At 40.7% G+C, this 27,032-nt stretch overlaps 1 protein-coding gene across 1 annotated transcript in view; it reads right to left on the bottom strand.

Annotated features, from left to right (window-relative positions):
* Positions 1-27,032, bottom strand: part of USH2A (usherin) — a gene marked incomplete at its 5' end in the record, with an annotated part of 419,390 nt that overhangs the window by 381,647 nt on the left and 10,711 nt on the right. Inside the window, 6 exons of the mRNA XM_080650916.1 lie at positions 903-996; positions 2,641-2,862; positions 3,332-3,516; positions 4,447-4,741; positions 6,199-6,262; positions 9,976-10,108. Of these exons, the coding sequence (XP_080507042.1) occupies positions 903-996; positions 2,641-2,862; positions 3,332-3,516; positions 4,447-4,741; positions 6,199-6,262; positions 9,976-10,108 (993 nt within the window). The remainder of the gene's footprint in view (positions 1-902; positions 997-2,640; positions 2,863-3,331; positions 3,517-4,446; positions 4,742-6,198; positions 6,263-9,975; positions 10,109-27,032) is intronic.

Below are 27,032 nucleotides of genomic sequence, written 5' to 3'. Positions count from 1 at the left end.
TTACAGTTAGCACACAATATTATATTAGACATAAACTTAGGAAGTGATCATCCCAATAAATCTAGTACTCATCGACACTCTGCATAGTTACTATTTTGTTGATATTCCTTATGCTTACTACTTTATACCCTGTGACTATTTTTATAACTGGCAATTTGTACTTTTAATCCCTTCTTTTTTACCCATTCCTCCAACTCCCTTCCAATCTGGCAACCATCAATTTATTCTCCGTATCTATGAGTTTATTTCTGTTAGGTTTGTTCATTTATCTTATTTTTAGATTTCAAATAGAAGTGAAATCATACACTATCTTTCTCTCTCTGTCTGATTTATATCCCTTAGCATAATACCCTCTAGGTCTATCCATGTTGTCACAAATGGCAACCACTGCTTTATTTATTCATCCACCAAAGGACACTTAGGTTATGCCTGTATCTTGGCTATTGCAAATAATGCTGCAATAGACCTAGGAGTGCACATGTCTTTTCAAAACAGTGTTTTGCATGTCTTCAGATAAATATCCAGAACTGAATTTTCTGGGTCATATGGGTAGTTCTATTTTTGATTTTTTGAGAAATCTACACACTTTTTTCATAGTTGTTTTATAAATTAGGATAATGCTGATGAAACAAGGAAAAAATAAAGAAACCCTCTGGGTTTAGTTTTATTACTTATTTCTCAGGGTTTATTTTTTTAAAAGAAATTTTCAACATTATTGAGGGCTTTTATTTTTTTCTGTAATTTTTTTTCTAAAATAATTGACATTTTAGATTCTTATCAAATATTTTTATTCATACCCAACAGATAGGCCCAAAGCACTGGTAAGTTCGAAGAACTTATATTCGCTCTTTCTCCAGCTCCCCGCCCTCCTTTGGGGCTCCCAGCCATGAAGCAGCACTCACCTGAAGTCCCCCGGTGAAGCTTTCCCGGGAGCAGAGGCACCGATAGGGCTGGCTCGTCGTGTCACAGCTGTCAGCGTGACCGTGACACTGACACCTGTGAACAGGAGCATCCGTCAGTCAGCTCCCTGGAAACAGCAGCTCAACTGCTAATAGGTGTAAGGACCTGGGTACATACCCACTGTGTGAATTCAACAAGGGAGGCGCGAGTGTTCACACAAAAATCAACCTCTCTTTAGCCATGTGGATATTCATGGAAATGTACATTCAAAAAAAAATAGTTTTGTTAATTTTTAGAGAAAGAGGAAGGGGCGGGGGGGGGGAGAGAGAGAGAGAGAGAGAGAGAGAGAGAGAGAGAGAGAGAGAGAGAGAGAAAGAGAAAGATGAGAGCAGAAAGAGAGAGAAAGAGAAAGATGAGAGCAGAAGGCTGCCTCCTACATGCCCCCTACTGGGAAGAGGGGTGGGGCATGTGTCCTGACTAGGATTGGAAAGAGCAGCCTTTTGGTCATCACTGGACATCGTTCCAACCAACTGGGCCACACCGGCCAGGGCTCATGGGAAGTTTTAAACTAATCATGAAGTATTGAAGGGAGTTCCATGAATATCCAAACCACAGTGATGGTGAAGGTAATTTTCAAGCCTACCTCGGTTGTGTACACCTATATCCACCATGTGGCAAACTTGCTCAGAGAGAAGACATTTAATAAAACTATTCAAAACTTATAGTTAAGACTAGCAGGTTTAGAATAAACTGCAGGTTGAAGTTAACAAACTTTATTTTTGTTTTTCTTTCCAAAAATTGATTATTTAATAGTATTTTTTAAAATCATGCTACTACTTAATAAATAAAGCTTATAGATTGGTATTCTGCATCGGTTTGAAAGATGTACTTTCTTTACAGGGCACAGCGTCCTTCTAGCACAGTGGTTCTCAACCTTTCTAATGCCGCGACCCACAGTTTGAGAACCGCTAGCAGGGTCGCCTAAGACCATCGGAAAACACAGATATTTACATTACATTTCTTAACAGTAGCAAAATTACAGTTATGAAGTAGCAACCAAAATAATTTTATGGTTGGGGGTCACCACAACATGAGGAACTGTATTAAAGGGCCGCGGCATTAGAAAGGTTGAGAACCACTGTTCCAGCACAACCCAATTCTACATGTAGTCTATATGGTTACCATTTCCGGACTAGAGAGTACGCTCCTGGGGAGCTCTACATCCATTTATTTAAACATTGTGAGTCTACTTTTCAACTATGGTCAGTTATACATTACTTAAGGCATATCAGATTATTCCTTTAAAGGAAAACCAATATTCTTCATAAAGTTATGAATTATGAACTCAGGGAGACCACGCCCAGTACTTACAAACTAACTGGTAGTACCATTATAACTCAAAATCAAACTCCTTCTCTTTGACTTCTAGAACACTTTAAAATTACAATCCAGAACACACCAATCAAAATATTTGATAAGTTATTTTTTTAGTCAGATCCAGGTTATCATAACTTCTAAACCCAGTGCTTTGAAAATTGATTTTATAGCAATGTGATCTTTTAGACAGAAAAGACTCACATATAAACCTCCCCCCAAAATCTTAGAGTAGGAATGCATTTTAACACCTGAAGCCTGGAATCTGGCTTGCTCTAAAATCTTAACTAGCATAGTTTTGAGTAAGTCTGACAACAATCTGGAAACAAAGTTCATAGTGAAAAGCACACTGCCGTGAAACCCTACCTCCCGGTGATGGTGACTTCACTGACCGCGTAGTATCTGTGTCTGAGGCTGGCGGGAGTCTCAGTTGTATAGTACTGTCCGTGGAAATGAAGTCTTACTTGCGTGGCTTTTACAAACTCCTGAAGAGACTGGGAGTTATAGAAGTCATTGTATCCAGGACGATGATTCGGTCCAGGTGCTAGGAGACTAAATGTGACATTGCCATGGGAATAGGGAGTAAAACTGTTGAGGAAAGACATTTGCAATCATGAGAAGCTATTTATATTTTTGACAAAACAAAATCAGAACAACCTATTCCGTAACAGCTCAATTCTTCTTTCTGGGAAAAATAGTCCAAAGATTTCACATGCATGTAGGATCATCATTGAAAAACAGTCAAACATTTCCTTGAGGACGTCATAAAAATTCTATTGATACAGATAACATGCTAAGCAATCTGAAAGTCAGATTATAAAGCACAGATGAGACTGGAAGCAAGAAATACTCTAATGTCTTTACAGTAAATTTAAACATAATTTAAAATCCAATGTTGGAAGGAATCCTAGACCAATTTGCCTCAAGAGATGGTGGTGAGGGGAAGACTCTACTAGCCTAGCGACTTAAGTTTACCTGGAGGCTATTGCTATCCCACAGTCTATGAGAATTAACTCCTAAATGCCGTCAAAGAGAATGGTTTCAAAAATAGTCATACTCTGAAAACTGAAGACAGTTGACAGAATCTGAGTTTTCCAAATCTCCATTGTTTTTCATTCCGAAAACACTGCAATTTCTAGCAAAATACTGCCAATCTTCCCAGTCTAGACTGTCTTCCTTCTTCCTCTGAATCCTTATTGCTGTTGGTTGTGGACTTAAGAACTGAACGATGATATAAAACACCTGGAAATGAGTAAGTTAATTATTACCATTGTTGTTTTAAGTTTTAACCCATCAGTATAAATCAAACCATGGAATTGTTGCATTCAAATACAATGTTTACTTCCTCATAATAACTATAAATATTCATAGACATTCAGAAATGCCACAGCCCTGTAGTAAAAGCAACACAACCTATCATTACATAGCTGTGCATCTTCTCAAGGATTTTACAAATTAAAGTGGAAATCAATATGAAGTTTGCTATAAAGACATGAAAAAAGAACATTACTTCCATGAAATAATTGGTATATGTTCTTCTCAAGTAGTTATTTAAAATAAGCACCCGTTTTTAATTTGGTTACTTAACAAAATGAATGTTTCACTATTTCGTATGATTTTTATAACAATCTCTCAAAATTTAGGCCCTGCATATCTTCTTTTAGGTATTTTCACCTCATAAATTATAATATACTTCTTTACTGAGGTAATGTTCAATTGCCTAGTTCAGGTTTTACCTTGTGGCAGGTTGAATTCTATCCCCAAAGCCATGTTCAAGTTCTAACTCCTGGTGGCTGTAAATGTGACCTTATTTGGAAATAGGGTCTTTGAAGATGTAATTAAGTTGGGAGTCTCTATAGGAGATCCTTCTGGATGCAGGGTGGTCCTCACAAGAGAAAGAGGAGGGAGAACTGACAGTCAGCTACAAGGAAGACGACCCTGGAACCTGGTGGCAGAGACTGGAGTGATGCTGCCATAGACCAAGTAACACCAGGATCCCCCAAGAGCTGGGAGAAGCAGGAAGGGTCCGCCCTTACCCAGAAGAATCGTTTCATCCTTCTGATCTTCAGAGCTCTGAGAGAATAAATGTCCGTTGCCTTAAGCCATTAAATTAGTGGTCATTTATTGCAATACCCACAGGAAATGAATACACACCAAATTGCTTCAAGTTACCTGATACTGTCCATTTTCCAAATCTATTGAAATAGTCACTCCTTGATTAAGCTGGGTGATGTTTGTAAACACACGTGAAACCCACGAAGTCCCAACATCGTCATCGTTGACAAAAGAGAGAGGGTGGGCCTCAGGATGCAACCGGGACACCCTGTCCCTGGTCGTGTCCTCCGCATCGTTGGGAATGCAGTACCGCTGGCGCAGGGGATGGACCCGCGGGTGGCTGCCCGGGCAGCGGCAGTGGGGCTGGACGTACAATGTGGGCAGAGCTCCAGCAAAGATGGCCCCGATCTCTCTGTGAGGTCAAGCGGCAGACGGTGAGGACAAATAGCTCAACAAACAGCCATAGATGTTCTAGGGCAGCGGTCGCCAATCGGTGGTCCGTGGACCACTGTGGTCCGTGAGGTCCGAAAGGTTGGCGCCGCTGTTCTAAGGGATGTTACAAACGAATACCACTATGTTGATGTTTTCCTTAGTATCTATTTAGCTTTCATAATTTTTACACACAACATAAAACCAAATTCATTCCTGGCCCCATAAACATACTCATTCTCATAAAATGAAACATGCTCATTTTATAAAAAACACTAAATTCTTAAGTATAGCATTTTCTGTCATGAAGCATGCACAATCCCTTGTCTGATTAGCAAGATATGTTTTAAAATAGCATAATATTTTATGGTGCTGATTTGCAATATGTTTATTTGAATCACATAATATTTTACAGTGCCCATTTGTAATAAAAAGAAAGGTAATATTCACTTAGGTTGTTAAACTGACCACTGAGTGACCAATGATATATTGAAAGTAATGAGTTGTAGATGTGTCTCCAGCTCATCCACAGGAAGTAAGAAAACAGCATAACTTCATCTGCTGCTGTTTCAGGGGAAGGGCCTCCGGCCAAGACCATTTGTCAACGGCTTCCTGTGACTCATCGGTACCAACCCTGGCACCTAAAACGCTTCGATGGCTTCAGTTCATATGGCAGCTGCCAAGAGCCCAAGAAGAAAGCCAATTCCAGGCAGATAGACTTAACTTTTCCATTAAGGGCAATATACCTCTTCTAGAACAGAATTAGTCATTCTGTGTGTGGGCATTCTTCCACATGACACCTGTCCTCCATTTGAGGTAGGCCAATGCCAGCAACCAGGTCTAAGGAGAGACTCAGACTCCTTCTCTCACCCCTGGTGGGGGAGTGGCGGAGTCAGGCAGCTATTCCATTCACTAAATTGCATTTAGTCACTTCATTCAATCTCATTGACATCTTCCAGTTGCTATCAGGTGTTAACTGGTACCAGAAGTGACTATTCAATGACATCTTTGCCCCCAGGACAAACTTTATTCCATCCAAATAATTACAAGACTGCTCTTCAGCCCTAGCCAGCTTGGCTCAGTGGATAGAGCATCAGCCTGCGGACTGAAGGGTCCCAGGTTTGATTCCGGCCAAGGGCACATGCCTGGGTTGTGGCTCGATCCCCAGTGGGGAGTGTGCAGGAGGCAGCTGATCAATGATTCTCTCTCATCATTGATGTTTCTATCTCTCTCCTTCTCTCTTCCTCTATGAAATTAATAAAAAGAAATATATTTTCAAAAAAATTAAAAAGACTGCTCTTCAGAAATGTATTTTTTATCACTGTTTATCCCCTCTATGCCCTCCTCCACCCTAAAACTAATCTTCATGCTATGCTTACTCAAGTGAATTCAGCATTTATGTTTATATTTCTGGAGCTTTACCATACTGTGTCTGCTTACCTGTTTGTAAGTGTTACTTGGTATAATCGAAAATCTTGCATTCTTCCAACAAACTGCTCTAAACCTACAAAATACATACATGTACATAGTATGAGAAGTCTTATGTTATCAAGCAGTGGCTGACAAATATTCAAGTGACATTCCTTTAAAGCAAAACAACTTTCGATCATGTACATATCACAGCCTTTTCAAACACTTAGAGATCACTATGTATATTTTGCTAATTCCACAGGAATAACATTAACATTCATAATTTCCTCCACAGACATAGTAAGACTTAGGCAAAGTGAATACTTGCGCCAGTCTATCTCCTGGCCCAACTTGTGATCTCTCTCCAGAAGTCCCCTCCCCAATTCAAACTTCTCTCCTTTATAAACCTGTAAATCTATCAGCCCACCAGCCCTAAATCTGATTGTCATCTGCTCCCAAGTGCAATTTTCAGAGCATCTGCAGTGGCGAGAGGAAGACCGCCCACTCTCTCATCCCACCTGAGTGATCTCCAAGCTCCAGGGCATCAGCTCGGGTCTCCTCCCAACTTAGATTAACACCTGGTCTAGGAAACCCCAATGAATGAGAATAAACTAAAACCTCCTACTCGTGAGTTTGAATTATTCACATGTCAGTGGCATCCTAGCATAGTCTCAAAACTCCACCATCTTGTAACAGTTCTTCTAAGACACCAGGTTCCGAGTCCAGGCTGCATTCAATTAGGTGACCTTTCAAGGTGGAGGTAGATATCAACCTTAAACCACACGATATTTTACTAATTCATTTAGCAAATATTTATTTAAGGTTTACCAACAGATAAGTCCAAGAGACTGGGAAGAGAAAACAACTACCACCTCTATGGTTTTCGTTATGTTGCTAATAACGAGAAAAACTTAAAAATGGCAAAATTCTAGCTAGAGTTTGAGTATGAGGACACAAGATGGGGTGGGAGGTAATGAATAATGCCAAATCAATAATTAAGTGGGGTTTTTCAAATATTAAATTTAGAGCAATGACCAATTCACCAAATGAGCACATCCTCAAATGCGTTGGTTTCTTAATTATTCCTTTTTTTCATTTGTCTTAATAACAGAGAACCTGGGAGTCCTCGGTGCTGCAGCTCCTTGTGGTGCCCGGGAGGAAACTGGGCCAGAGCGAGGGCATCCTGATGAATAAGAGATGCAGAGTAAGCCTAGCTCACCGGACGTCTGAGGCTGCTCTCGGGAGAGCTGGAAGAAAACACTCTTCAAATGAACTGACACGTGTTGCTTGATAAGGTCTAAGGTGTTCTATTTGTATATTTAAAAACCTGCCTAACCAAGTAAGATTTTCTTGTTGGTGTGTATTATATGCATGAATTTCATATACATTATTATGTATGCATTACCATTATATTATGCACGTATGCACACACTATGATTTATATGTGTATGTAGTATACATATGTGTGTACGTACCGTATATGTAGACACACAGTATATGTCTACATATTCCATGAATATGTGTACAAGGCTTTGCGGAAAGGCAAGGCCAGCAGTAACAGAAACTTGTCACTGGCAACATATTTTTCTAGAAAGTTATGCTAGGTAGAGACGGGACTTGAAGAAAAAGTCTGTAGCAGCCAACACACTGGTGAAGAACGGGTGCAGACACGGGGAAACACGGAAGCCTGGCCCGTGGTCTCCTCCAGGCCCTCCGGGGAGATCCCCGTGTTTGACCGCATCTGCCCTGACGCAGACAGCCGGCCTGGCCTGCACGGCAGCACCTCTAATGCAGCTCGCAGCCATGATTATGTCCCCTGAATGAAACCATCTCAGGCATGGACAAGAGTATGGAGGACAGTGACTTCACTTTTTTTATTCAAAGAAAAGGAGCGAGCGAGAAAGAATATGGCTTATAGTAAGCCCAGGGGAACATTCTGTACCCACCTCCTTTCTGGTTAGAGAGGCGGATGGGCCTGGCTCATGAGGCAGAAGGAATGAGCCAGGAGTGTGCCATCTCTAATTAGAGAAAAGATACAGTAGGTACAACTGTACCTATAAATTGATGGAATAAAGAGAAAATTTATTTTTAAAAATTCTTTCCTCCTTCAGTTCTGTGGTGCCTGGAACTTAAGGAACTTAAGGAGAAAGCCGTAATAAGAACTAAGTAACATTTGAAATAAACCCTTTCCAATGATATATTTTCTAATCAGAAGTTAAATTTACGTTCACACAGTTTGGAAGTGAATAGCACACTCACTCCACATCACCCTTTTGAAGCATGGCTCCCACAGTTAGGACACTGAAGTATAAGCAACTCATTCCAACCCCAGCATGCATCATGGACAAATTTATGGGGCTACTGAATACTTTGAGCAATACTTGAGCAATAAAACACTTTCAGAAGTACTAATGGGGATTAAATATTGAAACAATGCTCCTAAGATTTAATGTGTTATTAAGAAATTCTGCATGCAGAGTACTTTATAGAATTCTTCACTATACTAATTACTGATACAGATGAAAAATTCATCAAACTGGCTCCTTAATATTTATGCGTTATGTTGCACCCATGTTTATGCCTTTCTTAAAATTTTTAAATATTTTTAAATGTCTATAATGCAAACGTATCAGGCCTCCCCAAAACTGGAAAAAAGACATGCAGAGCATAACACTCTTAACATTTATGAGCTTATACAAATAAGTAAGACATTCCAGAGTATGAATACAAACACACAGCAAATGAAATGCAAACGATAAAGACACGTGGAAAGCTACTCAAACTTACTAATGGCCAAATAATTTAAAGAGGCATCCGACAATATTTTTCAATGAGAGAAATGGCAAAGGTAAAAAAACGAATAATTTCTAAGGTCAGCTAGTGTTTAAGGAAGAAAGTATTTGCCCATATTTTAAAATATGGGCAACAGGAGGTAGCCTGTTGTTACGCATAGGGCAATCTGTCTAACATGCATTAAAATATAAGATGACTATATACTTCAACCTAACTTCTATGGACTTATGTTAGCAAAATAAATATAATAATATTAACAACAGAATTAAATCTCAATATGGTTTAGTATATACAAGGCCCAGTTATAGTTATTCATTTATTCAATAAATATTGAACAATTACTATATGCCAAATGGTAGAAAAATAGTCACGCTTTTCATGACATACCTCATGTGATCCTCAAATGAAACTGTAGTATCATTATCATCATCATCATCATTTTAAATTTGGGATAATTACAGTTTAGAGACATTAGAAAGGTGACCCAGGTCACGTGGCTAGTAAGTGGGAAGATGGGATTTGAACTCAGGTACACTGATACCAAAAGTATAAGGTCTTAGGGAACTCCACTAACAGACAACTGCTCAAATGTGTGCATGTGTGTGTATGTATATGTGTACATATCACTGTGTGTGTATGTGCATACGAGATCAATAGTTATAAATACATATACATAGTGTTTTCTATCAAATAACTGCCAATATCAAAATATTAGAAAGAACAGGTGTTCATTAATAGAAACAAGTATAAAAAGTTTTTGTTATAGCTATACAATCATGCACATTGCAGTTACTTTAAATGAGAAGGCATGTTAACATGAAAAGTTGTCTATAACATATAGAGGGGGAGTATTTTTAGAGGGCTCAAAGAAAGCCTTTGTACCATAATTTCAATTTGGAAAAATTATATTTATAACCATATTTCTAGGTATATGTACAAAAATTTTTAAAGTATTATTTTTTGACACAGTAACAATACAATCAAATAAATAATTTTCTGAAGGCAGACTCTTACCATTTAAACTCTGTCCTATCCGTGTAGCACCAGAGGCAAAATCTATAATTGAACCACTTAGAGTTTGCCTATCAAAAGCTGTGCTGTCCTCCTCCAAACCATTGATGAAGAAACTGATTTTTGTCTGATGCACCTGTAAGAAATTATCACGGTCATGAGTTTAATGGCGTATCCTTTAATTCTGTGATAACTACATTTCAGTAGTCTTTCTCAAGTTAATTTTCTATTTCTCCATTTTCTTCAGTTGGTAGGACAAAAGAATTTGAATGGTTCAATGGTGTATGTCTGTGTTTATATAACTAGGTATAAGCCTACATATTGTAGTTTTGGACTGTGATGGTACCTACCAGTGTATTCACTGGCTCACACAATTGATTGTCCTATATATTTAACAGCTCTGACTGCCACGCTTTCATAAGTTTTTGAAGATACGTGGTTTCTTTAATTACTAAAAGTGGCGTAGCCATATTTGAAAATAAACAAAAATGAGAAATAGTCACAATCAGACATTCCAAAAAAATATATATGGCATAGATATGATTCGTTTTAACTTGCTAATGCAAAATGCTTCATATAAATATTTACTTTCTTGGGTGTTAATAATTCTCAGCTGTACCCTCCCGATATAGAATAAAATAAATTTGCCAATCTTTTTTTAGGCTAATTATTTTAGCAACCTAATAACTCTCTACACAGGCATTAGCAAACTTCCTCTGTAAACAGCCAGAAAGTAATTTTCTTTTATTTGCGAGCAAATGATTTTGTGGCTCAAACAATCCAGGTCACCACTGTTCAGTTCTGCGGTTGTATTAGGAAGCCAGCCATGGACACACGTCAATGACCGAACACAGTGTCTCCCGTAAAACTTTATGAAAACGGGTGGCCGGCAGGTTTGTTGCATGGGTTCCGGCCGGTGATCCCCTGATTCACGCCATTCAACCGTATGACATGTTTGTGGGTGTGAAGCGATCCCTGAGGAGCAATGCAAAGCTCCATACAGATGACGTCATAGATGCCATCTCTAGAAAATCCTCAATGACTGTATCCTTCCAAATAAACGGATAGGCTGTTGTGACCTCAACTTTAGTCTCTGCAAACAGTCCTGTTTAAGTGCTTTTACGTTAAATGTAAAAGGAATCACTGGTACTCTAGTCCGGGGGCTGACTTGGCAAACAAAAGCTGGTGAGGTGGATGGGGTCGGGAAAGAGAGAGAGAGAAATTTAATGTCTTATAGTTGAAATATTTAGAGGCTGACATTTTAGTAAAAAATATATCAAATCATAACATTCAAATGCTATTCTATTAAAATTGCCTCACAAAAACTGATGAAAACAAACAATTCTCCAGCATCTTTAAATCATGGGACTGCCTTAAGAACCCTTTGAACAAACCTTTCCAAAACAAAACAAAATAAACAAAAAATCTGAACGTTAACAAAATAATGACTTGGTAATATTAATTCATAGAAAATTTTCTACTATGGCTTTTCTCCATCCTATTAATCTCTTTCGTTTACACCAGGTTCTTTCTTAAATCCCATTTCCCAATGTTGCATTTTACTTCTTTGTAAAACAAAGCTTTAACATAAAGACCTAAACACACTCACACACCAACTCCTATGGGTCTGGGTGTATACCTCTCTGCTGAGGGAGAAGGACTGTATTTTTATTTATTTATTTATTTTGCATCCCATTTTTTACAGCCTGTTACTGTCATTTGGTGTTTGACTGTTATCATTATAAAAGATACCGGCTTTTCTACTTTGTTATTTGTAGCATTATCTCATGTTTTACAACATCTTTGAGCAACACGCGGGGCACATGAAATATCACTCGTGGAAAGTTCTCGATGGTATTAATGCATAAAAAAGAATGTGGTTCCCTCTCCACTGTCTCTGCCCAGCCAAAAGCTGATGAACAGCCAATTTTCCTTTATCACATTAGCACAGCCATGAGGGAAACCCATTTGTTCTAGTCAGCTACACTAAAGATACTATTACCAATCTAACATATACATGTTTTATATCAGCAGTATTCTCAGAGCATGAGCGCGCCGGCCATATATTAACACTAGCATGACAGTTTATTTAAGAAAAGAAAATTGTCTCTGTAGAGGGACAGAAGTTAGAAATGTATGGCGAAAGCTCAGTGTCACTGGTCTAATAAAGGCAATAATTCTCCGGCTTGCTTTATGGCAGGTAGCACTCCTGTGACGGTTCTGTCATATCATTCAAATAGAAATGTTGTCTTTTACAAGTTTAAGTGCACCTTTATTTGGAGGCAGATAGAAAGCATGCTTTTGATTTTGTGTTCACTGTATTATATCTGCAGTCAAGAGTTCAGGACCTTCTTCTTTATTTTTTTTCTTTTCTTTTTTATCAACTCATCACATATTTGCTTAGTGGAAGGATTCGGTGTCACATGCAGTGAATTCCAGGAGGAGGTTTTCACTTCCTTGGTGCTTAAAGATGATTAAGGATGATCCCAGGACACTCTGGCCCGCTGTTCCCTCCCCTACCAAGCGCCTTCCTGTAAGTAGGATGGCCTCTTCTTTGGTGCTCCGTACCGCGCTTTATATGCCAAGATTCTCTGAACGACTTTGCAATTCTGGTTCGGGGCCCCATCCCAGGAGGACCGAGAAGACAAAGGTGGCTTTTTGCAATAGCTCATTCCGATGACCCCCTTGCCAGTTATTTAGGGGAATAGCAATCTATGCGGTAGAATCCCTGATTTGTGAAAAGAAAGCCCTTTCCCACCTATCTCATCCTCCGCCCCTGTGAGAATCAGGGGAGTTCACCCAGTTCCTTGGTGTGGCTGGAAGGAATGAAGTGGAAAAATCAGTAGCCGCTGCAGAAAAGCCTTAGACCTTTCAGAAGAAACCCACAAACAAGCTGGAAAGAAGATATGGGAAGCAGGTCATTCTCACGCCTTCCTTCTCTCGGGGTTTCACATTTTAGTTTAACCTTGTTGGTCCGGTTTGTGTCCCTGTGATAGAACGTATGCATCCACTTGAGAGCAAGAGTGTGTTAGATTTTTTTAAGTACAATTCCTGGCCATTCTTATGTGAGTATAATTCAAAATTCCAGAAAGTAGATATCTGAGAAACTACCAAGGGAAAAAAATGCAACCAAGTCCACCTGGATTACAGTCCCTGCCCACAATCACCGGTGCTACTGCAAGGCCAAATCCTGGCTGCTGCTCTACGCCTGCTGGCCACCAGCACCAAGAGGAACTGCTGAGGGGTGGGGAAAACCCTGGCGGAGTACCTGCTCGGACTTCCTCGCCTGGGAAATCATTTTATCGTTTTCCTGTCACCTGTATCCTCCCAATTTAAATTTAATTCAATAAGGCGTCACCCCCATACCCACACTGGCCCTATGAGCTAGACCAGGGGTCCTCAAACTTTTTAAACAGGGGGCCAGTTCACTGTCCCTCAGACCGTTGGAGGGCCGGACTATAGTTTAAAAAAAAACCTATGAACAAATTCCTATGCGCACTGTGGGCCCGGGATGAGTCGGCTGCTAAGCAGGACAGGCAGCAGCACCCGGCGGGCCGGATAAATGTCCTCAGCGGGCCGCATGTGGCCCGCGGGCCGTAGTTTGAGGACCCCTGGCAAGAGAATGAAATCATCACCCTTTCTCTCAAGGAGCCCGTTTTTATCAAACAGCAGAGTAAGGCTTCTCAGACTGCCCCTCTGCAGTGCTGTTACCCCAAAATGAGGACCCAGAGGTTCCATGGCTCCAGTATTCTGCTTCTGCAGGTCTGGGGAACCCTTTTGTCTTTGAACAAACCTGCACAGACTCTGTCACGGAATAGGTACACGGATTGTTTGGTGAGATCTCAGTGGTTAGAACTGGGGCTAGATCAACGGAAAGATACCACCTTATAACTTCGACGCACGAGCCCCAGCTCTAACCACTGAGTCTCACCAAACAATCTGTATACCTTTTCCATGACAGCGTCTGTGCAGGTGCAAAGAAAGATGTCCTTCTCCCGTGTCTTCGGGAAATACGTGTTTAGTTTCTGCAATGTTCTCAATACGGCATGGTTAGGGGTCTGTCTCCTCTTAAAATGTGGCTCCAGAAATACTCAAATCTCTGTGTGTGGTCTGACTTGCCAAATTAAAAGAGGATTATCACCTTAATCTATTCCAAAATCGCCTGCAAGATTTCTGGCAATGACATCACGCAGCCCAAAGGGATACATCAGGTAAACCCGGCTATTGGCTAAAATACTGTCTTTTTCCACTCACTTCACTGCTGAAGCATGGCCGCCCCACCCTGTCGCCTGTCCACAGGCAGCTGGTTTTGTGGAGCCAAGGACAGGGCTTTATATTTATCCACGTTATATTTCATCTTGTTCCATTCAGCCCACCGCGCCGGGCTGTCAAAATCTTTTTGAACGCTCTGTCTGTCATCCAGAGTATTTACCATCCTCCCAGATCTGTGTCATTTGCAAATTTGATGAGCGTGCCCTACGTGCCGGGCAGATGCTCGATAACTACGAACTGATTGATTGACTAATTGATACTCCAAAAATAAAACCACCAACACAATCTACGCTGGGTCACAATTCTGAGCAATAAAAGGGCACCATTTCTGAAGAGATGAAATATGTCACATGGGGACGCCTCGCCTTTGCAGTGTGACCTTGCTCCTCACTCACATGAGTCTTCCTCTAATTATTTAATTATAAATAAATCCTCCAATCTATTCCATTTCCACTATTAAGCCATCTCTCTCTCTATATATATATATGTGTGTGTGTGTGTGTGTGTACACACACACATATATATACATATATACAGATATATATATATATATATCCATATATATATATATATATATATATATATATATATGGCTTAATAGCAGAAGAGGTGGTGAGCAGTGAGTGGAGAATAAATATATATATATATATATATATATATATATATATAAAATCTTCACAAATAATATAAAAAAAGCAGTTGAGGCAATTAATCCTGCAAGGTTGCTTTGGCAGAAATTAATCACAGCGGCTGCCCACAAATACCTGTGATGTGCACATACCCTCATTACTATATTGAATCACTGAACAACTGCTTTTAGCTTCTTTCTCTCTCTTTTTTTTTTAAGTACATTTTATTGATTTTTTTTTTTTTTTTTTTTTACAGAGAGGAAGGGAGAGGGATAGAGAGTTAGAAACATGGATGAGAAACATCAATCAGCTGCGTCCTACACACCCCCAACTAGGGATGTGCCTGCAACCAAGGTACATGCCCTTGACTAGAATTGAACTTGGGACTCGAGTCCGCAGGCTGACGCTCTATCCACATAGCCAAACCGGTTAGGGCTAGCTTCTTTCTCTTTGACTGTAGGTAAGATGCATAGGAAATTGTCTTCATACACAGACATGGTCCTCAAAGATACATCTTGTTTGTTTTTGTTTCTAGTTTTTATTTCCCATGAGCACATATATTCTGTTTTAACACTCAGTCCTCCCCTAGACCCCCATTTCCCGGAACTCCTGTCCTCGCCTCCCCGCCCCCCCCCCCCCCCCCCCACACACACACACACACACTTCTGGTTTTTCTCTGACAAGCCGGGCCGGGAAGTGATCTATGCCTAAGTGTGCTACATTTTCCGAGTGCCTACGACCCTCTGTGTTTGCCGTTCTCCCTAGATATCTATTCAAGCTCTCCATATATTACCACTTCCTACAAACAAGCCTCAAATGTAATCAATCTCTAAACATTTAATAGAGGAATGCAAGTAGTTTTCTTTGTCCTGACTTGGAGGGATATGAAACTCTCATGACTGTTTCTTCCCAAACTATTAAATTACTCTCTTTCTCTACTTCAAAAAAGAAAAACTATTACTTTACACATACAGATGATGGAAAACCCGCCAATGGTCTGATTTACTGTCGATTTCCTAGGTAATAGGGGTAGATCCGAATCACTTTCTGTAGATACTGCAAATCCAGAGGTCCTACTTTCAAAATAGATCCAAAATCCACTCACTACTCACCACCTCGCCTGCTACAACCCTGGCCTGAGCCACGACCACCTGCTCCCCTAGATTTTTGCACTGGCTTCCTAACTAGCCTCCCTGATACACTCTGTGAGCCTCAGACAGCAGCCCGAGGGTTCTTTGCTAAAACAAAATGAGAGCATGTCAGTCCTTTGCAAAGAGATCTCCAATGAGTTCTCATCCAGAGTAAAAAAAAAATGTTCTACAAGCTCTCCCCAGTCCAGCTCCTGTCATCTCCGGCTTATTTCCTGGTGGTATGGCCTATGCTCTCTGTTCTGGCTACACTTCCATCTTCAGATATTCCAGGCCAGGGGTCCTCAAACTTTTTAAACAGGGGGCCAGTTCACTGTCCCTCAGACCGTTGGAGGGCCGGACTATAGTTTAAAAAAAAACAAACTATGAACAAATTCCTATGCGCACTGCGGGCCCGGGACGAGCCGGCTGCTAAGCAGGACAGGCAGCGACACCCAGCGGGCCCGATAAATGTCCTCGGCGGGCCGGATCAATGTCCTCGGCGGGCCGCATGTGGCCCGCGGGCTGTAGTTTGAGGACGCCTGTTCCAGGCACTTATTTCCCTCAAATCCTTGTATTTTCTATTTCCACTCGTTGACATTATTTCTACAGACACTTGCTGGCTTATTCCTTCACATCCTCCAGATACTTTCTCAAATGTCACTTTATCAGAAGCTCTCCTAGCTACCCGATCTAAATTACAGCCTGCAATCCTTACCAACCCCCTACCCTAGTGGTCGGCAAACTGCGGCTCCCGAGCCACATGCGGCTCTTTGGCCCCTTGAGTTTTTAGCAAAGGCCAGCTTAGGAGTACCCTAGTTAAGTTAATAACAATGTACCTACCTATATAGTTTAAGTTTAAAAAATTTGGCTCTCAAAAGAAATTTCAATCGTACTGTTGATATTTGGCTCTGTTGACTAATGAGTTTGCCGACCACTGCCCTATCCTATACAATTATTCTCTTTATCCACACCTAACATACTGCATATTTTATTTATTTTTCTTTTTTATTGTTAGTCCCCTTTCCCTGCCCGGAATATATACTCCACGAGAAGAGGTTTTTCTTTTTCTTTTGCTGTGTTGTTCACTGCTGTTCCCTCATTTCCCGGAAGAGTAATAGTAGCAACTTTCAGGAACCCATTCAATTTTCATCCAAACTAAGTGAAGTGTGGAAGTGGAGGAGACAGGGAGTAAGTCAGCTGTAGGAAAGGGTAAAACACAAGAAAATGGGAAGATGCTTCAAAGTTACCCCAAGTCTTTCATTTAAGCTGCTCATTCCCTCTGTGGCGAATTTTAAATCACCTCTCCTTTCCCCCAAATCTTGGCCAGTTGTTTCAATCTCTTTAAATTGTAGTGATAAAAAGTTGCATACAATGAAGTCACCCGAAGCCTGAGGAAGGATAAAAAAGGGTGGGTTTCCATTTCCACTACCAGGGAGTGAGCCAAGGCCCTACCAGAATGTGAACTCACTGCTGACCCCACATCAGAGGGTCATCAATCAAGCTCTCAGCACATAGATGGACGTACAGGAAATCATTCTGTGAACAGTCCAAAACCTAACCTGTGCCAGGACTCGATTGATGTCTTAAAGATCCTGAGAGTCATTTGTAAGTTGAAATGGAGTCTTGCCAACAGTTAGTTTCCTTTCTTTTATCCCCTTCACAACAACAAAACCTGAGATGGTGTCATCAATTTGGGCAAAGATTTGGGGAAAAGTAAGAGAGGTAATTTAAACATTCACATTACCATCAGAAGAACGCAGTACTAGCAATTAGGCGACCAGATTCAAGCAATAAGCTTTCAAAACAACAACATGTGGCAGTTACAACAAACTCTGACATCCATTTTTTTAAAGTAAGTTTTTATTGATTAGAGAGAGAGAGGAAGGGAATGGGAGAGATAGAAACACTGAGAGAGAAACATCACCAATCAGCTGCCTCCTACACCCCTCCTACCAGGGATCTAGCCCACAACCTAGGCATGTGCGCTGGCTGGGAACAGACCCAGCAACCTCTTGGTTCATGAGTCAGCACTCAACCACTGAGCCACACCAGTCAGGCTCTGGCATCCATTTTTTAACGACTTTGCTTCTACTTCCCCTTTTCACAATTTACTTGGATAAAGCCGACCTGATTTTAAAAAAATAAAAATAAAAAAGACCTTCAATGCAGACCAAATTTTCCTGCATGGAGTATCCCATGCAAGTTAAACTACCCAAGACCAACATTATGCCATTTAGGCGATTTTCTTCAGATACAGAACATTATATAATTACTAGAGGCCCGATGCACAAAATTCGTGCAAGAGTAGGCCTTCCTTCTCCTGGCTGCTGGCACCGGCTTCACTCTGGCACCCGGGACCTGGGTTTCCCTAGCAGCCCTGGCTTCATCTGGAAGGTCATCCGGAAGGACATCGATTCTAATTAGCATATTATGCTTTTATTATTATAGATGAGACCAGGAGTTTTGGGTATAAGAGTTGTGGGAGTCCAGTCTGCACTCTCCAGGCGGGCCAAAATACCTTAGCAGTTAATGAGGTAGATCCTGCCTGGGCAGTGACTTCAGTAGGTAGACACGGATCTATTAAGCACTCAATAATACCCTATGCAGATCCTCAAGTGTTAAAGTCTATTTTAAAGCAACACTTCCAAAATGTGTCACAGGGTTTGCAATGCCCTGTGCTAACAGAGACAGAAGTGAAGGACCTTATTTGAACATTTAACCTAAAAAGACATCTCCACCCGCCCTCCCTCCCTCTTCCCTCTCCCCCTTTATTACACTGTCTGCATTAGGCAAGACTCTGGTGTGAGAATCCAACTCAAATGTCTCCTTGAGTACATCAGGCTCTCCTGGCCCTCTGACCTTCTCTTTTGTCCACATCTCCTGAGAACCAAGCCTGAGTCACACAGTAACTAGCTGTCAGCCGAAAAGCATTATGGGAAAAAGGGAAAAGTCTTTGCCCATAATTAACTACCTTCTGGCATGATCCAGTTACCTGGCTCTTTACAGTAAAAAACAACACAATTCTATACATTCAACTCAGGAAATATAATTATTATCATTATTCTCTCCAAAAACAATCTAACTTTCACGTATGATACGGATGCCCAAAGTATGTCTCCAAGGTGAGAAATCAATGAAACAAGTGTACAGCAAGTACTCATAATTCTCCTTTTTTAAAAAATTTAATTTCTTTATTGTTTAACTAGAAATTCATGCATTTGGGGGGGGGTCCCTCAGCCCAGCCTGCACCCTCTCCAATCTGGGACCCCTCCCCTGCCAGCCTGATTGATGCCTAACTGCTCCCCTGCCGGCCCAATTGCCCCTAACTGCCCTCCCCTGCCAGCCATCTTGTGTCCACATGGGGGCAGCCATCTTGTGTGTTGGAGTGATGGTCAATTTGCATATTACCTCTTTATTATATAGGATGTGTTACATGTCTCCTTATTCCTCCACTGACCTCTCCCTGACCACCCCCAAACCCAAGTCTGTGTCCACTGGTTATGCTCATATGCATGCATACAAGTCCTCTGGTTGATCTCTTACCCCCTCAGCCCCTTCCTTCCTTCGTATGTTGGACAGCCTATTTGATGCTTCTATGACTCTGGTTGTTTTTGTTCATCAGTTTATGTTGTTCATTATATTCCACAAATGAGTGATATCCTGTGATATTTATCTTTCTCTGACTGGCTTATTCCACTTCTAGGAATATATCCCAAGAAAACAGAAACACCAATCAGAAAGGATATATGCACCCCTATGTTCATAGCAGCACAATTTACAAAAGCTAAGATTTGGAAACAGCCTAAGTGCCCATCAGCAGATGAGTGGATTAAAAAACTGTGGTACATCTACACAATGGAATACTACACTGCTATAAAAAAGAAGGAATTCTTACCATTTGCAACAGCAGGGATAGAACCGGAGAGCATTATGCTAAGCAAAACAAGCCAGTCAGAGAAAGATAAATATCACATAATTTTCATATAAATGTTTTCCATTCTCAGGTGATCACTCTAAAGTGATACGTAAGCATCTCCTCCTTAAGGCTTTTATCTTTCACTGGAAATCCAGTAAAGTTGTGCCTTTTGGTTCTGCTGCTTTTTGGTTCTTGCTGACAGTAACCAATTAACTTGGTTGCTTTTGTCATTTTGTAATGTAAAAAGTGCCCCACTCTTTGTATTTTAATATTTTGCCTTCAAGTGGAAATTGCAAATGCACAAAGGGATTCCCAGTTATTTAAGACTCGGATGATGCATTTTTATTGTGAACGTAGTGAACAAGCAAACGCCTCACTTCCACCATGAAAGCAGCTTTCTGACCTGTCACCAGGCATTTGCACAGGCCGGTTCTCAGGCAGAGCAAAATGCAAATGCCATGTTAACAGAGAGAGGAATCAAAGAGTGACATGGAGGACAAGCCCGAGCTACAACCTGCAGGGTGCTCCACAGGCCACAGCAACTTCTACGCAGCTGACACCACTGGCTGGAGCCCCTGCCCGGGAAACCCTGCTGCTTTTTCTGTGAGGGAATTCCTGCCTTTTGTAACTTATCAGGCAGGACTGTTCTTGCCTCCCCATGTATTCTTCAATCAAAGGGATAGTGAAATTCCTCTGTTTAAAGGCAAATCTATTTGAATCTTCTATGACAAATTTTCACAAAGCTGTATGTGATTCAGTACAAGGGTAAGAATGTAAGAAGTAGAGACACAAGCCGAGAAAAACAAGAGGAACTATGGGCCCATTTTTTGAGCATCTATTACGAGTAAAACGAGGGCAAGTTTCTTGATGAAACTGATCAGCTTATAATTGCACATAAAAATCTATAAATCCCAAGGCTTCTCCTTCTCCCAATGCCCATATATATAAGGACAATATTGAGGTGGGAAAAATGAAATGAAATCCTGTGAATACCATTTAAGTCATACATAAATGAACACTACCATTTAGCTTATGTTTTATAACTCAGCTGTTACTTACAACTTAGAGAAATGGCAAATCACTCTTTAATGGGAGTAAGAAATTAGTCCTTGTATGATAAAAGAGTTAGTCCAGGTTAACCCAACATACTCCTACCAACAGATAACTCGTCACACCAAACCACTTAGATAGCATTTCTTCAAGGGGTACATTTACTAAACAGGACTTTTCTAATGAGCATAAAACAATTTAAATCCTGGATCTAATATTTCATCAGGAGAAAATTCTTAATCAGATAGTAACTCCTTAACCTGCTTCCTCTGCTCCATTTATAAACTCTCCATTAATTTCATGCTGAAAAGATTTATAGCTAATGGAACAGAAAGTAAATGCACACCTTAAATAATTGCCCTATTTTCTTCAATGCAAATACTAGTCACAGCCTAATGAGAAAAGGGTGATATTTCTAAATGCACTAAAATATTGCCTCTAATACATTTTTATTTACAGAGAACAGTTTTTCTATATATCTTCCCATCAGACCCATTGGAAATCATTTCATTTTTATTTTAAAATATAGCCAAGCATTTCCACCTAACGCTCAGGTATCAGGTGGACAAAATAACAGTGACTTACATTTACATCTTATTTCTCAACTGTCAGTGCATTTACTAGCTGTCAGTAAAAGAGAAAAAAAATTTTGACTGTCAGTTTTAAAAAAGAGTGAGACAGAAAGTATAGCAGTAAATGTGGAGAAAATAATTAATATATTTTATCAACTTTCACATGAGTGTTTCTTCTGTGTGAAATGCAAACTATATAATTTGAATTGTTTGATGTCTTACAGTCTCAGATTCTAGAAAAGATGGAAATGCACGAGTAGAACAGGTTTGCTTTGAAATCACTACTTCCAAGGAAGGTTGAGTCTGATGCAAACACAACTCTCATTCGCTGAGTTACATAAAGGGTTCCAGACCTTTGCAGTGCTATTTGTACAGAACTGAGGCTCAGGTTATAAGATCTCTATGTTCTTTAAATTTCCCAGCCAGAATCTTAACGAATTTAACGTAACTGAAAAGTTGGGAATTTAGTACAAGATTGAATTCACACAATAACTGCACCTCTTCCTGAACATAAAACCCCAAGTCTTAATTATTTTCCCAATCTAAATATTCATAAAGAACAACAGTTTGTTTGTTTGTAAAGTATGTTTTTATTGATTTCAGGGAGAGGGAGAGAGAGAAAGAAACATCAATGATGAGAGAGAATCATCGATTGGCTGCCCCCTGCACACCCCTATGGGGGACTAAGCCCGAAACCTGGGCATGTGCCCTGACGGAATCAAACCATGACTTCCTGGTTCATGGGTCGATGCTCAACCACTGAGCAACACTGGCTGGGCTGGAACAGTGGCTTTTGTTTTTGTTTTTTTTTACAGTGTATTGGGTTATATGTATGTTATCGTTCAATGAAAACATTTCAGAATGTTTTTAAAACCATATTCATTTTACAGGGGTAAATATTCCTGAAATGGATAATTCTATCTCCAGGTTCGAGAACAGAGGGACCTCAATGCTGACAGAAGATAAACAAACAGCGATACGGCAAGGAGATGTGGACATACTTTCTCGCTATTCACAATTACACACCCCATGTTGAAGACTAAGTTTTTAGAGATGTAAGAATTCTTCCCTCACTTGAGCAATTTCACGCTATAGTGTTGCAACTGCTCATCAAGGAAACACTTTAAATTAGTCACTACTGATTGGATTTGGTGAAATTAAAGCTGGATTGCATGCAAGTTATTTTTCTTAAAACAATGAAATGGAGCCATTACAGCAGTCTGTCCAGAGGTAACAAGTGGGCTGGCGAAAACATGAGCTGAGGATATATTTAAATACAGATTTACACATGCCGTATTAGGGAAGGTAAAAACAGAATATGAAATAAACATTAGGCATCAACTCAGAGCTCACTGTCAAGAGCACGCCCTAGCTTCTCGCCACCGAGTTCAGCTGAAGGTAACTATCTGTCAAATGTAATCTGTGCGAGTGAATATGCTTAAGCTGGGGCTATGAATCAACCAAAATTGCTCTGGTCTTATTGACATTCAATTGCAAGAAGTTGCAGCTCGCCCGGCCCACTAGACAGCCTGACAACACCAGGAGTGCTTCCAGTGACAGAAGCTTTAAATATAGATGCAACTATCATCACAACACACATGGACTGGACTTGACGATCCTTCACAGCACCTTCTGAGATTGGTCAGTCAGTCATCACCTCGTCATGGATGCCCTGAGATCGCCTCTCTTTCCTCCCAACATCTGCCAGCTTACTCAGTTAACAAGCCATTATTAATCTTCTTTTTTTTTTAAAAAAAAAAATGAATATGGGTTTGATTGGCAGGTGGAGTCCTCCTGGATTCGTGTGAGTTCTGTGGCATTGTGCTCAACCCCACTTCCTCACTTAGCAGATCTGCCTTTTATCTCTCCTACCATTTGAGACTTGCCCCAATACATCTTAATAAATAATAGCCAGGCAGCATGGAGAAATCCAGAGGGTCAATTTGAGACAATGCCTTGCGGATATTTTCTGACATGTGGTGAGTCTGCTGCATAAGCACTGCATTAGACCAACAAGAGGACTAGGTGAGTGAGGTTAAGTGACGTGCTGAGAGTTGTCTTCCCTTAGGCGCTGTGACCTCTTGGGCAGATTCTGCTGGTGCCCATAAACTCTAGTTCTTGGTCTTAATCCTATATTGAACAAAATCCCCAGTCATTCCTTTTCTGTCGGTGCCTATCTTCCGCCAAGAAAAATGTGTTGACTTCCAAACGGCTTGTGATACTCTGCTCACCTCTGTTAAATATCCCCAACCTCCCCATGACTCAGTAGTCTCATCAGTACCTTCTGCACAGGGAACTCCTAAAAATAATACATGGAAAACCCGGACTCAGTAGGAAACCTACTGACATTGATGTTAATTTTTTAAATGTTATCTAAGTACTGCCTGGTCCCCTTAAGAGCTGTAATCCAAGAGATGGTTAAGGACAAGTCTTTACAGGAAATAAAGACAAGTACAAAGCTTTCTACTTCATAAAAAAAAATAATAAAGAAAATCAATCCAGAATGTAGCAGGTTCCTGAATGAGAATGCTAGTTCCTTCTTTAACAACCTTCATCTTCTCTCAGGGAATCTCCAGTACTTCCCTCAAGACCGACCTTGACCTATGAAGCTAAGGGAAACAAATGGCCTTGCAATGTAAACTTGAAAAAGAGGAGGGGGTAGACAGAATTACATATGCACTAAGGAGGCTCAGTAGGGTTTGTCTTCCCTTTTTTCCTCTTTTCCACATATTCTAAAATTTTGGTTCTATAATGTCTGTGTGTTTTTTTAAATCTCTCCTTTTATTCAAAAATTATTTCCTTCAAATCTGTACCCAACATCCAACCCGGTTTCTTTTCTTCCAGACAGCTTCTTGGACAGGGGCTCTGCCTTCACTCTCTTCAGCGCCCTCAAGACCTCTTAAAAAGTGCTGCAGGCACAGGAGGTGTCTGTGGTCTTTTATACTTACAAAGGCCAAATGCCTTAGGCAAGAGGATGTGACTTGTTTACTAGGGAACTGGCCACCAGGTTCTCTTCCACTCCTTCCATGTAACCACAGGAGACACCCGGCCAGTCCTCACAGTGGCATAGGATCGTCCACTAAGCACACTGTGGACTTGCGTGAGTCCTCTCCTATTTGGTGGCAGCTCGTGTCACCAAAGAATACTGAACTAAAAAGAGGCTTCTGCATATGGTAAAAAATAAATTTCCCTAACAACCTTATTTACCTCCTTTTTAAAAAGTATTAATTTCCAGCAAATATTTAAATTGAAAATATAATTTAAAAAAAATTCCAAAAATACTAAAAGAATACATTTAAAAAAAAAGTAAGAATTAAATGAGAGTTCTACAAGATACCTAAGTAAGACAACATGCATGCTAGGGGCTGGAATTCAGAGCACACTAAATAACATTCAACATCTTAAGGTTTAGCTTTTCCAGGGTTTTAGGTCACTGGTCACATGGCTTTTCACTTACTTCTGAAGTTAAAAAAATCTTCCAGTTTTTGAGTGTTTTTTTCATATGGAAAGTGGCAATCAGAAATATTCATGGATCAAAACTAATTTTTATAACTTTGCAAATTAAAAAGCACCACACAGGTCTGATTCTGACCCTGATGGAGTAAGCCCACATCAGTCTCTCTCTCTCCCCCTGCTAATTACAACTAAAAAATCTGGACAGAATACAAAAGGAACTACCTAAGGATTCTGAGAAATGACCCAAAGCAAATCCACTGTGGAGGAGAGTCAAGACTTGGAGAATTGAAAACATCTGATCTGGAAAAAAAAATGTTGAGAAATAAAACAAGCTACAGCCCTAGCCAGTTTGGCTCAATGGATAGAGCACTGGCCCGCAGACTGAAGGGTCACAGGTTCAATTCCAGTCAAGGGCATATACCTTGGTTGTAGGCTCCATCCTCCTGGGCCCTGGTCGGGGCGTGTGCAGGTAGCAAATAATAAGTGTCTCTCTCACATCAATGTTTCTCTCTCTCTCTCTCCCTCTGCTTTCTACTCTCTCTAAAATTCAATGGAAAAATATTAACAAAAAAATAAAGGAAAAGAAAAGAAGACAAGCTATAGACAGGGAGAATATTTTCAAAAGAAAGATATGTCATGGGACTTAAGGAAATAGGAAGCCGTACAACACTAAGTCAGGGTGCAAGGAAGCCTTGAATCAAACTCTGCCTGCAAAGGACACATTCTGGGTTTTGTTATGTGGCTCAATAAGCAAACCTAACACGTTTTCATTTATGCTAAATCCAAATTTCCACGTGCATCTTCCATGATGCTGTTTGATATAGTATCTAAAATGTGTCGCTATTAGGCTAAGTGCTATCACTATACTTAAAAATTAAGCCAGCTATCATTAATGCTTAGTTACACTAGCGTTAATGATTTAGTCCAGGATATCCAATAGGCTGCAACAAAAATGAACAAGAGTTCATAATTACAAATGCTAATTTGGATAAGCTCTCACTAATTAATAGAAGAATTTATCCTTGGTATTTATTTTAAACATGATCAAGCATTGCTTATTATTTTAATCACTACATGAGCCAGTTACACATGGTGCAAATGAACGTCAAACGACGTATGGTGACAGGAGAACGCGTAGCCAGGAGCTCTGCGAATAAAGACAGCTGCCTTTGCCTCATGGTGACTGGCTTCCCCCACTCACACGTCAGGTGTGCACCAAGGCCAGGGTGCTGTGACGTGGAGGGAGACACATCTGGAGGGTTCACAAGCATCTTTTCAATTACCAAGTGGCTTCAGGAAGATATACCTGCCAAGATGAATAGAATCGACACGTAAAAGAGTACAAATGGTGCCATCTCCCCTCGCTCCAGCCTGGGTTTCCTATGAAACATGAACCATTTTTCTTTCCCCTGAAGTGTTCATGGCCCTGTAAATTAGCTAAAATATTGACATGCTGATGCCAAGTTCAATGCTGCCCTTGCATCAAGTCTGTATTTATAATTGAGAATTAATCCTCTACTTGCCCCCCTGAAAGGCAAGGCTCCCTACCAACTGCAGTACTGACCATAAGCTCAGACAGTAAAGGACACACCTTGCTGGCCCAGGTAGTTACTCAACAGGGAACCACTGAGCCACACCGGCCGGGTGGGAGACGCTATCTTTTAAAGAGCACTGGTGGCCATGTTCGCATGTTTCCGATGGGACTTACTGAAAGGTTTTGTGCAGGAACAGGATATGGGGAGGGAGGCAGAGAAGGGAGAGAGAAGGTCTGGCCTGAGCAGATTACCTTGTCCTCAAGACCATTTTGGTTGCAGCGAAGGAAAACAATTTACATGAGGACAAAACTAAAGGGTCGTGACGTCACTCTCAGGGCCCCAGTGAGATATGCCCTCCTTGCACGGCAGTGGCCATGGGAGGTATGCAGAGAAGTGGGCAGCTTGCAGAGCTGCTTAGGAATTAAAATCCAAGGACTTGGTGGTGGGAGAAAGGGGAGACTGAGGGCAAAGGACTTGCTGATAAATCTTGGTGACCCAGG

This window comes from Plecotus auritus, assembly GCF_963455305.1.
Source record: "Plecotus auritus genome assembly, chromosome: 14".
Lineage (NCBI taxonomy): Eukaryota > Metazoa > Chordata > Mammalia > Chiroptera > Vespertilionidae > Plecotus > Plecotus auritus.
The sequence above is the reverse complement of the archived record's forward strand: the minus strand, read 5'-3'. Positions and strand labels throughout refer to the sequence as shown.